This window comes from Pogoniulus pusillus, chromosome 6 (assembly GCF_015220805.1).
Source record: "Pogoniulus pusillus isolate bPogPus1 chromosome 6, bPogPus1.pri, whole genome shotgun sequence".
Taxonomy (NCBI): Eukaryota; Metazoa; Chordata; class Aves; order Piciformes; family Lybiidae; genus Pogoniulus; species Pogoniulus pusillus.
In genome coordinates, this window is record NC_087269.1 from 12592554 (window position 1) to 12603594 (window position 11041).

At 44.7% G+C, this 11041-nt stretch overlaps 1 protein-coding gene across 1 annotated transcript in view; it reads right to left on the bottom strand.

Moving 5' to 3' along the window:
• CFAP58 (cilia and flagella associated protein 58) overlaps positions 1 to 4819 on the bottom strand; it is a 71594-nt gene extending 66775 nt beyond the window's left edge. Inside the window, exons 1-2 of the mRNA XM_064144083.1 lie at positions 4697 to 4819; positions 1517 to 1798 (exon numbers count right to left, since the gene is read on the bottom strand). Coding sequence (XP_064000153.1) covers positions 1517 to 1798; positions 4697 to 4819 — 405 coding nt within the window. The remainder of the gene's footprint in view (positions 1 to 1516; positions 1799 to 4696) is intronic.
• Between the last annotated feature and the right edge of the window lie 6222 nt (positions 4820 to 11041).

The following is an 11041-nucleotide window of genomic DNA, read 5'->3' on the forward strand; positions in this document are numbered from 1 at the left end:
TGAAAGTGGAAAGGCTCTTATTTTCCCTCCTCTTCTGTTCCTCAGTTTTATGACAATCTTATTACTAAGACAATGTATCCTCAGCTTGCCTCTGCTCCTATTCACACTCAGAGTACTGCCATGTAATGGCAGAAAGAAAATTGTAAGGATCATTAGGGCCTGGAAAACAAGTTTTATGAGGGGTGACTGAGGGAGCTGGGGCTGTTTAGTTTGAAAAAGAGGAGGCTGAGGGGAGACCTCATTGCTGTCTACAACTACCTGAAAGGACGCGGTGGAGTGGCTGCTGCTGGTCTTTCCTCACAGGTAAATAGAGATAGAACAAGAGGGAATGGCCTCAAGCTGCAGCTGAGTAAGTTTAGACTGGACATTATGAAACATTTTTTAACAGCAAGAGTGGTCAGGCATTGGAATGGGATGCCCAGGGAGGCAGGCTCATGTTTAAAAGTCATTTGGATGTGGTGCTTGAGGATATGGTTTAAGGGTGAATGTTGTAGAGTAGGGATAATGGTTGAACTTGATGATCCTGAGGGTCTTTTCCAATCAGAATGTTTCTGTGATTCTGTGATTGCAGCTCCTGGCACTCACCTAGCAGGTTTTGATTAGCAGTAATGAAAAGCAACAAGACTTTCTACAGTTGTGCTCCTCTTTGAGGATCCTTTGAGCAGTCCCATGGGCTTGAAAGCTGCAGCTATAGGATGAACAGCACTGCTATTTAACTCTGAGTTTATTTTTCTTCATAGTTCTAAAGACAAAAAACCTCATTTCAAAGGCCTCTCTTTCTACACTGCTCACAGATCATTTTGGATTGTTACGCTGAATTTACTGTACTGAAACAAAACACTGGAAGTTTCTCAATTAAAGCCTGTCTAGGTACCACAGCCTAAGTTCTTCTGGTTTCATGAAAAGGAAGAAAAGTTCAAAATACAGTCTTCTGATCATTTGGCAGCTTTAGGTTTCTGGTAGTCAAACCTCTACGTAATGCTGAAAACACTGACTGTTTTTAGCAAGTCAGGTACTTTGATTTGACAGAGTTCAAATCAATAAGAACGAGAAACACATCAGAGTAAATTGGTAAAATCACATTGAAATGCTATATAGGATTCCTTTTCAACAACACCATGAAACATTTATTTATACGTGTTGATGACACTCCTCTGGTCTACAATCCATATTTCAGCAAGTAAATAGGATTTTTTTCCTTCTGTTCTGCCAATAGTTAAAATGGAAGCAGCCCTTCAAAAATATTAATGAATCAAAACTTGTACACCATGTTGAAAACGTGCTACTTTACAGAAGGAATACATAAACAAAGACTATTAGTGAGTACTTGAAAGCAGAGGGAGTTGGTTTAGTGCAATTAAACACAGAATTTTACTGAAACCTGTAAAATCACCAGGCTGAGGATGCAAAGCAATAGATAGCAGAGCAGAGGTTAAATAATTCTAGATGTCAGCTCTATACTTAGTTCTCGGGCTAGTTCTCTACATAAAGTGCTTAATTGCATTCAAAACTTTACCTCCTTCATTGATGATATTGTTTCCTGATCATCTTTAGAGAGCTCTGTGAGTGCAGCCACTTTAGATGAATTCGCCACAAGTTGGGCATTCAGCGCCCTGCATTTCTCCATGAGACGCTTTTCATTCTCATGAGACTTCTTCATCACAGCATGGAGCTTCTCATATTCTATACAGAATTTTTCCAGAGTTTTATCTCCCTTAAGTACACTGATGACTCCTTGGAAATCTTTTTCCAGTGCTTCAAATGCACTTTCCTCCAGATATGGTTTGTCAGACTTTTCCTGAGTGAAATGAGAAACACAACAAATGAGAGGAGTGTAACATCTTATTGGAATGTTTTGATAAGAGGAACTGGAACTTTACTGAAAGTTCAGTGCAGAATCTACCTAAATTAGATCATTGGTTGTAAAAGAATAATAAAGTCTGTATAATTCATTGGTTTGCTAAGAGGTATAAAAAGCCAATGTACAAACAATCCTGCTCTTCTTGGCTCTCAGACGCTAGATCTCTTCAATTTTCTCTCTTATCTCTTCCAATAACCTTGACTGATCAGAAATCACATGAGCTTTTCTGGTTTTCTATCTGGAGAGAGAGAGAGAGGATGGCATTGGCCCCTTCTGGGCTTTCTTTGTCGGGGGGCAAAGTTTGGATTTCTGTATTATTTTTAAATTGTACATCATTGCAAATACATGTAAATATTTTGTGTATATATGCAGGTTAATTTAGCTTTGCTGTAATATAGAGCTTTATCTTACTTCCAAGCCATCTGAGCTGGTCTGGTAAATTCTAATTTGGGGGAGGAGGGGAAGTTCCTAACCCACCACACCCCCAAGATAAAATACAATATGGTGAGTGTGGAACAACTGCTAAGAAACCATGACAACATTTTCTGAAGTAACAGGTCTCTGGCTGGTTTATCAAACACATCTCCCCAATTTTACTGGAAGAACCTGTGCTTTAACCAAGTTCCTGGAATTGAGTACCATAACTGCTTTAAAATATCATTGTTGTGAGAGCGTTTAAACAATACATCAGCTGTTCATGAAGGCCAGCATTTCTCTGCACTCTAAAGCCTGATTAGCTTATGCATTCTATGCAGATAGTGCCAGCAGATAAGCACATCTGAAATCTCCAGTACAGCCAATGCAAGCTAATCCTTCATCTGCAGGAAATGCTACTGTTAAACCTTTCACAGGAGACATTTTTGACCTAACTGAGTTCTGACATGACATGGTGTCAGTTTGGCTGCTGAACACTTAACTCCACCAGTATTCTTCACAACAGCTTTAAATAAACATCCATTGTAGCCTTCAGTGTAACACAACTGTACCAAGATGAAGCAGCATGGTCACTTCTTCAGAGTCAGCTCGATCTAAGGAGCAAGACAAATCAGCCCACAGGTTGCTTTGTGCTGTCACAGATACATTGCTGTCATTACTCAAGCTTGCACAAAACTGATTGGAAACTATGCTGCAGTCTGAAGTCTCTGTATATCCTTATGATCATGTCAGAGGTGGACTCACTTGGAGAGGTAAACATCTCTCCTACTAGCACTAGTCATGTATGTACAGTGAGCTCCCTCACAAGTGAAAGGCAATGCGATTGCACAGCTTGTACAGCCTTAAAAATCTGTCCCTGTATCTGTCCATCCCTCCCACAGCCAATGCATTGCTGTTTCCAAACTGGTTCAGAGCCCCACTCACCACTTGAGCATGAACAGTTTAAAGGTGAGACCTCTAGCAAAAACATATTTAACAAAACCAAATTCTGAGGGCAAAATTGTATTTCTTCTGTTTCATTGTTTGAGGAGGTGGAAGGGGAGTAGGTAAGTTTACACTGGCTGGTAAACCTGAAATTAAAAGAGCAAAACCAGACCCTAATGACTTGATACAAGCTGGGGTTGGAGTGGCTGGAGAGCAGCCAGACAGAGAGGGATATGGGGGTGCTGATTAATACCCGCCTGAACATGAGCCAGCAGTGTGCCCAGGTGGCCAAGAGAGCCAGTGGCATCCTGGCCTGCATCAGGAATTGTGTGGTCAGCAGGAGCAGGGAGGTCATTCTGCCCCTGTACTCTGCACTGGTTAGACCACACCTTGAGTACTGTGTTCAGTTCTGGGCCCCCCAGTTTAGGAGGGACACTGAGATGCTTGAGCGTGTCCAGAGAAGGGCGACGAGGCTGGTGAGAGGCCTCGAGCACAAGCCCTACGAGGAGAGGCTTAGGGAGCTGGGGTTGTTTAGCCTGGAGAAGAGGAGGCTCAGAGGTGACCTCATTGCTCTCTACAACTACCTGAGGGGTGGTTGTGGCCAGGGGGAGGTTGCTCTCTTCTCTCAGGTGGCCAGCACCAGAACAAGAGGACACAGCCTCAGGCTGTGCCAGGGGAAATTTAGGCTCGAGGTGAGGAGAAAGTTCTTCACTGAGAGAGTCATTGGACACTGGAATGGGCTGCCCGGGGAGGTGGTGGAGTTGCCGTCCCTGGGGCTGTTCAAGGCAAGATTGGACGTGGCACTTGGTGCCATGGTCTAGCCTTGAGCTCTGTGGTAAAGGGTTGGACTTGATGATCTGTGAGGTCTCTTCCAACCCTGATAATACTGTGATACTGTGATAGAAAGGCCATGCTACACAATACATCGAGACGGAGGCAGCAGCTCCAAATCCCCCCTCTTGTCAACGCTCTGATTTGAGAGATTTTCTCTGAATGGAGGGGTTTTCTTTTTGTCTGTCATAAAGAAAAAATAGGGAAAGCAACTGGAATAGTGAAGTCCTCAGCGGGTAGGCCTGCATGGCATGGATGAAGCTGGATCCGCAATACCTTCAAAGCTGTTCCTGCACTCGCAATCACAAACTCGGTTTTATTGCTATTTCATCCTCCTCCCCAACATCAAACCTCCCTCTTGCCTCTCCTTTACATTTGTGATCATAAAGCTGAAGGAAGAGCAGTAGCAGCGTGGTGGGGGTGGGAGGGGAGGTAGGAGCCCCAGCCTTGCAAGTGGCAGGTGTTCCTAAAATCTAAGTGTTATTACTGCCTGTGCGCAAGTACTGTAATTGCTCCCAGAAGTAACTCGACACATAAATGGCATACTCATGGCGATGATACACAGATGATGCTGTTCGGCTTGTTGTGTGGTACAGTGCTACTTCTATCCAAGAAACAGGCAAGGAAACAGGGGGGGTGGCTCACCTCAGCCATGCTGCCGGCGGGCTGGGGGCCGCGGATCGGCGCCGGTGCGGCGGAGGCCCGAGGTCGCGGCGCCACTGAGGCCGCCGCGGTGTATCGTAGCAACGGCGGCGGGCGGGGCTGCATAGCAGCGGGGCTCTCTGGGCCGTTGTGGCGGCCTATGGCGCTGGGCAGCTGAGTTTGCCCCTCTCGGGATTAGGCGGGCCCCGCAGCGTTTTGTGGGCCCGGAGCCAAAAGGCTACTTGGAGAGGTCCGTCGCAATGCCGTTGGTGACCCTGCTCACCCCCTGTCCCTTCGGCTTCGGATTTTTTCCGAAGCCGCCCATCCTGCTGTGGAAATTGTGCCTTCAGGGATTTTACCCAACGACACCGAGGAGTATCACCCCTCTCACGCTTCCATGTCAGGCCAGGAGCTGCTCCTGGAGCAGCGCAGCGCGGTCAGCGAGGTGCAGCAGCTCAGCAGGAAGGGCCAAAGTGTCTCCTCCAGGCACGGAGGGAGGCAGGCTCCTGTGGGAAGTGATAAAAGCAGGTATGTGCAAGTTTGGGCCACAAATGACATTTGGAGCCTGGCTTCTGTCATTTCACTGCACCTCATTATTTGCACTAGCTCGCCTCGATACGGGATTGATTTTGTACCTGCTGTAGGACAGGGGAAGGCAAGCTGGTGGCTGTAGACTTCGAGAGCTAGGCTCAAGTACCAGCAGCTACTGTTCACTCCCAGTCAACCCTTGAAACACTTGTCTTTATCTCTGTGGGGCCAGAATTCGCCTGGACAGATGGGCAGAGTCCAATGGGATGGGGTTCAATAGCTCCAAGTGCAGGGTGCTGCACTTTGGCTACAACAACCCCATGCAGAGATACAGGCTGGGGTCGGAGTGGCTGGAGAGCAGCCAGACAGAGAGGGATCTGGGGGTACTGATTGATACCCGCCTGAACATGAGCCAGCAGTGTGCCCAGGTGGCCAAGAGAACCAGTGGCATCCTGGCCTGCATCAGGAATGGTGTGGTCAGCAGGAGCAGGGAGGTCATTTTGCCCCTGTACTCTGCACTGGTTAGACCACACCTTGAGTACTGTGTTCAGTTCTGGGCCCCCCAGTTTAAAAGGGAACATTGAGATGCTTGAGCGTGTCCAGAGAAGGGCGACAAGGCTGGTGAGAGGCCTCGAGCACAAGCCCTATGAGGAGAGGCTGAGGGAGCTGGGATTGTTTAGCCTGGAGAAGAGGAGGCTCAGGGGTGACCTTATTGCTGTCTACAACTACCTGAAGGGTGGTTGTGGCCAGGAGGAGGTTGCTGTCTTCTCTCAGGTGGCCAGCACCAGAACAAGAGGACACAGCCTCAGGCTGCGCCAGGGGAGATTTAGGCTTGAGGTGAGGAGAAAGTTCTTCACTGAGAGAGTCATTGGACACTGGAATGGGCTGCCTGGGGAGGTGGTGGAGTCGCCGTCCCTGGGGCTGTTCAAGGCAAGGTTGGATGTGGCACTTGGTGCCATGGTCTAGCCTTGAGCTCTGTGGTAAAGGGTTGGACTTGATGATCTGTGAGGTCTCTTCCAACCCTGATGATACTGTGATACTGTGATACTGTGAAATTGTTTCGTTTGGTAGCTTTTAAGGGCAGGGAATGCATTTACCATACATAACGCTCCCTTGCAGAATGAGTGTTAGCCGTGACCTTAAAGCAATAGCAATGGAAAACTTTTTGTCTTCTTGGTTTAATGATGCCTGAATTGCAGCCCTTCAGTTTACTGATTACATGGCAAAATAGGCAATTTCAAGTAGCCAGATTTTACCACTAGAACTGGAGAATAATGTGCATTTTATAATGTATTCTCTGTATGGTTGACAATTTAAAAAATACCCTACACACTGGAACATCCTTTCAGTTACCCCAAAGTACACTTGCAATAAAAGTGTCAATAAAGTCCCTTTTCTGAGTTTTGCACTCTTCTTTTTCCTCATTTCTTTTGCACTTACGTTTCCTATGTAATAAAATTACTAGGAAGATGATAAATTCCTCGATCCTAGGATTTCAGATTCTCTAATGGGCCAAACTTAAACTTCTAGACCAAAATTACTCTATGTGTAAGTAAATATCAAAAGGTATGATTGGACTGAGTGGCTGGAGAGCAGCCAGGAGGAAAGGGACCTGGGGGTACTGATAGATAGTAAGCTGAAGATGAGCCAGCAGTGTGCCCAGGTGGCCAAGAGAGCCAATGGCATCCTGGCCTGCATCAGGAACAGTGTGGCCAGTAGGACAAGGGAGGTTATACTTCCCCTGTACTCAGCACTGGTCAGTCCACACCTTGAGTACTGTGTCCAGTTCTGGGGCCCTCAATTCAAGAAAGATGTTGAGGTACTGGAACATGTCCAGAGAAGGGCAACAAAGCTGGTGAGGGGTCTGGAACACAAATCCTATGAGGAGAGGTTGAGGGAGCTGGGCCTGTTTAGCTTGGAGAAGAGGAGGCTCAGGGGTGATCTTACTACTGTCTACAACTACCTGAAGGGGCATTGTAGCCAGGTGGGGGGTGGCCTCTTCTCCCAGGCAATCAGCAATAGAACAAGGGGACACAGTCTCAAGTTGTGCCAGGGAAAGTATAGGCTGGATATTAGGAAGAAGTTCTTCCCAGAGAGAGTGATTGGCATTGGAATGGGCTGCCCAGGGAGGTGGTGGAGGCACCGTCCCTGGGGGTCTTCAAGAAAAGACTGGATGAGGCACTTAGTGCCATGGTCTAGTTGATTGGATAGGGCTGGGGGATAGGTTGGACTGGATGATCTTGGAGGTCTCTTCCAACCTGGTTGATTCTATGATTCTATGATTCTATGATATTTTCTAGCAAAAAGGAAGGGAATATGCTCAGAAATAAATAATAATATGATAAAAAGGCATCCCTTCAAATTTCCATCTTCAATATGTAAGCAGGTTATTTATTATACTCCTTCTTACGACTTTGACAACAAAATAGAAGTGGACATTTAGGAAGGGAGGGTAATTGTGTTTGTGCTTTGGGTTAATGTTTGCACTTGTGGCTAACAGCATAAATGTGTCCCAAAATGATACCCATTTACTATGGCATTCTCATGAGCTTCCTGAGGTAGCTGAAGATGCCCCTGCTTATTCAGGGGTTACAACAGATAACATTAAAAGGACCTTTCCAGCCCACATGGTTCTATGGTTCTGTTTTGTGTTTTTCAAATACATGGTGATTTGTGTCCTGTGAGACCCTGTGAGGGTGACTGTCCAGGCTGGTCTCCCAGACAAGTGCCATTTGAGCTAAATTCATTCAAATTTGACAAGCTTGCCATCATGATAGCTACACCTCTAACTGTAGTTGCAGACACCAGGTGATTTTGTTAGAAGTCCATGATAACTCATGCTAAAGCCTATTTTTGATAAGCCAGTCATCATGCTTTAACATAAGCACAACTCACTGCAGGTAGTTTTAAGTGTAGTCAGGACACAAATCTGTGTTAAGGCTCAAATGCTTACTTTTAATTAATTCTGCACCAAAGCTACAGAGAATGCCTCAACAGACTAATGACCAAGGAGCTAGACTAACAATCAAGAGGCCATCTGGGTTTTTGACCTTAAGAACTTTCTGTGGCTTGAGAACAGATACTTAAAATTCCCAGTGCTTTATACATTCATCAATAAAGTGGAAAAGACCACATCTGCCATCCCACAATAGTGTTGTAACTGTCATGGCTGTAAATGATGCACTCTTGTCATAGGTTGACCCTCTAGAGAAGGCAAAGCTCTTGAAGTGGGATCATTTTTTAACAATCCCATTTAAGCTGAACCTGTGTTCCTAGTTTTGGGAAGAACCTTTCAGCTAGCAAAAAATTCCCACAGTCGCAGCAGGAAAAAATTAATAAATTGCCTTAAAGAAAAGTAAGTAAACCTCCATGAATAGCAGAGAAATGCCCAGAAAGCTTCAGCTCACTATAAAGATTGTTTGCTTTTTCCCTGAATGGCTGGCTTTGTTCAAGAGACACCCATATTCATGGTAAATAGGCAGAATCACCTCTTTCCCTAGCTGCATAAAAGAGAGGTTCACATCAGTGGGGTGTGTTTGTGTGTGTGCAGAAAGGGTTGCTAGAGAAGAATTATTTGCTTACTGATTTATTTGAGGTCACAACCCTCAGGCAGTTAATTTAATGCATGCTTTAAACAGTAGCGGCATGAAAATAAGCCAGTGCTGAGTATGAAGATTTATGGGCTACTGCAGAGATATAAATAAATAGAGTTAAATCCAATCATAACGTCACCCAGGAGAGTATAAGCAATTTAGGGTACGTACCATGACAGTACATGTCTTCTGCAAAGCATAAAATGCATCTTGTGGACACTGGAAGGTAACAAGAAGACGTGATAAAGGGAAGCCTGGGAGTGGTGGGCCTGGAAGGGGTTTTCTTTCACACCATATTCTGGTAAGATCATCACTAGGTGGCACTCCACCACCACAGTGGTTTGACAAACTACCCCTGCCCGCCCTCCCGATACCCTTTTTCAGTCCCTACAAGCTTTTCTGCCTGAGAAACGTGTTACAAGTATTAATCAATGCATGGAGACATAATGGTTGGGGGAACGTGTTCATAGAGGAGGTCCTGTATTTGCATACACATTTACTCGGTTTACTTAGATAATATCAATGGAAGGTTATCACTATGCAAAGCAGAATTTATCTAACAATTTACTAATACTAAAATATTATTTTATATGTACTACAGACATGTTACATAGATATTACTTATCTAAGCCTTGTCCTTTCCCTGGTGATACAGAGATCTATCATTACCTTATGGCCTCACACACCAGTGACATTACAGACATTGCCAGTGGGCTGAGACATGCCCTGGAAGCCAGTTTGCTTTCTCAGACTCACATCAGTTTCACAGTATTAAAAGGTACAAGAGCTTGCTAAAAATACTTGCTTTTCTCCAGTGACAAGGAAACACTATGTGGTCTTTCATTACTTAATCACCTAACATACTTTTACTATATTCTTTCTGAATGTCTTCTCCTGTTGTTATTTTCAGACTAAATGATAGATTTATAATGCGAAGAGTTTTTCAGTTTAAACTGCATTGAGGCTTTCTGCTTTATTCATAAAGATTACACAATATATCTCAGATAGCAGTAACCTTTGATCATGTTTGGCATTATAGTCGAGCCAGTGTTCTTATGAGGAAGAAACCATTTTCATAAAAAGTTAAATCCCAGGAATGTTTTGATTAATAGAAACACCCAAATAAAGAGCTCAGATAGTTCTGAGACAGAAGCTAAAGCTGACAAGTGGTCTGGGTGTAACGTACGATTACATGCTCTACATAAAAAATAAAATAGATGACAGTTATGGAAAGCAACTAAAATTAAGTGAATAATCCTGCAACTAAGCTTCTATCCCCCAGCATGGCTTGAAACTACAGAACAGTTTTCCATCCCAGTTTTTCCTCCCAGTTTTGCAACTAGGATTCCAGTGGGCTGCCATACTTTTTAGAAAATTCCTCTCTTTTCCTTGAGCCAAACCGAGGAATTCTCCAAGTCTGAGAGAAAAGCAATGCTTCACAAATCCCCATCACCATCACTGCCCACTGACTTACAGGTTTGGAGAGTGACAGGGCAAGCACTCTTCTATATATTTTGGAGGAACGGTCTGGTAGAAGTGATCCTCCCTATCCCAGCTGCCCAGCATCATTAATCCCTAGAGAGGCTAGGAAAGAAAGCCTACAAGATAACAGAGATGCACTTGGCCCTGCATAGCGCTCAGCTTTCTTCAGTGGATGGTTTCTGTTATCTGCTTACCCATTCTGACCCATAGCTGTCTTCCCAACATTTGGGTGTATTTTTAAAAGAGTTTGAAATATGTCTAGAGTTGTCATGTGTTCATTAGCAGAAACAGCTTCCTGCCTTGCTTTCCAGTAACAGTTCCAGCAGCCAGCAGATTCCACACCCTAATCTCTGGGCTTTGTTCCTGTTTTATTCTTCAGCTTAATTTTCAAGCACAGAATCTTTCCCCAGCTGAAAATCTGTCTGAGTCCTCTGGGAGGAAGAAGCTATTAAAAAATCTGTAATTCCCAGGGATGGCTATAGAAATCTTAGAGATTTAAGATGTTTGTAAGGTCAGGTGTAAGAGTGTAGATGAGGACACCATATGGTGAGCTGTGAGGAGATGACTCTATCTCCCTGGACATTTCCTTGCATGGTACCTAGGAGGTGTGAAATATTCATGGGTGGAAGGGAGTCTCCCACTCCCTTTTCCCTTTGGCCAGCTCATGTTCCTGCTCTGCTGGGTCACAGTAAACAATGCCTATTAAAATCCTGTCCTGATGCAGTCTCCTTTAGGCTTACAAATG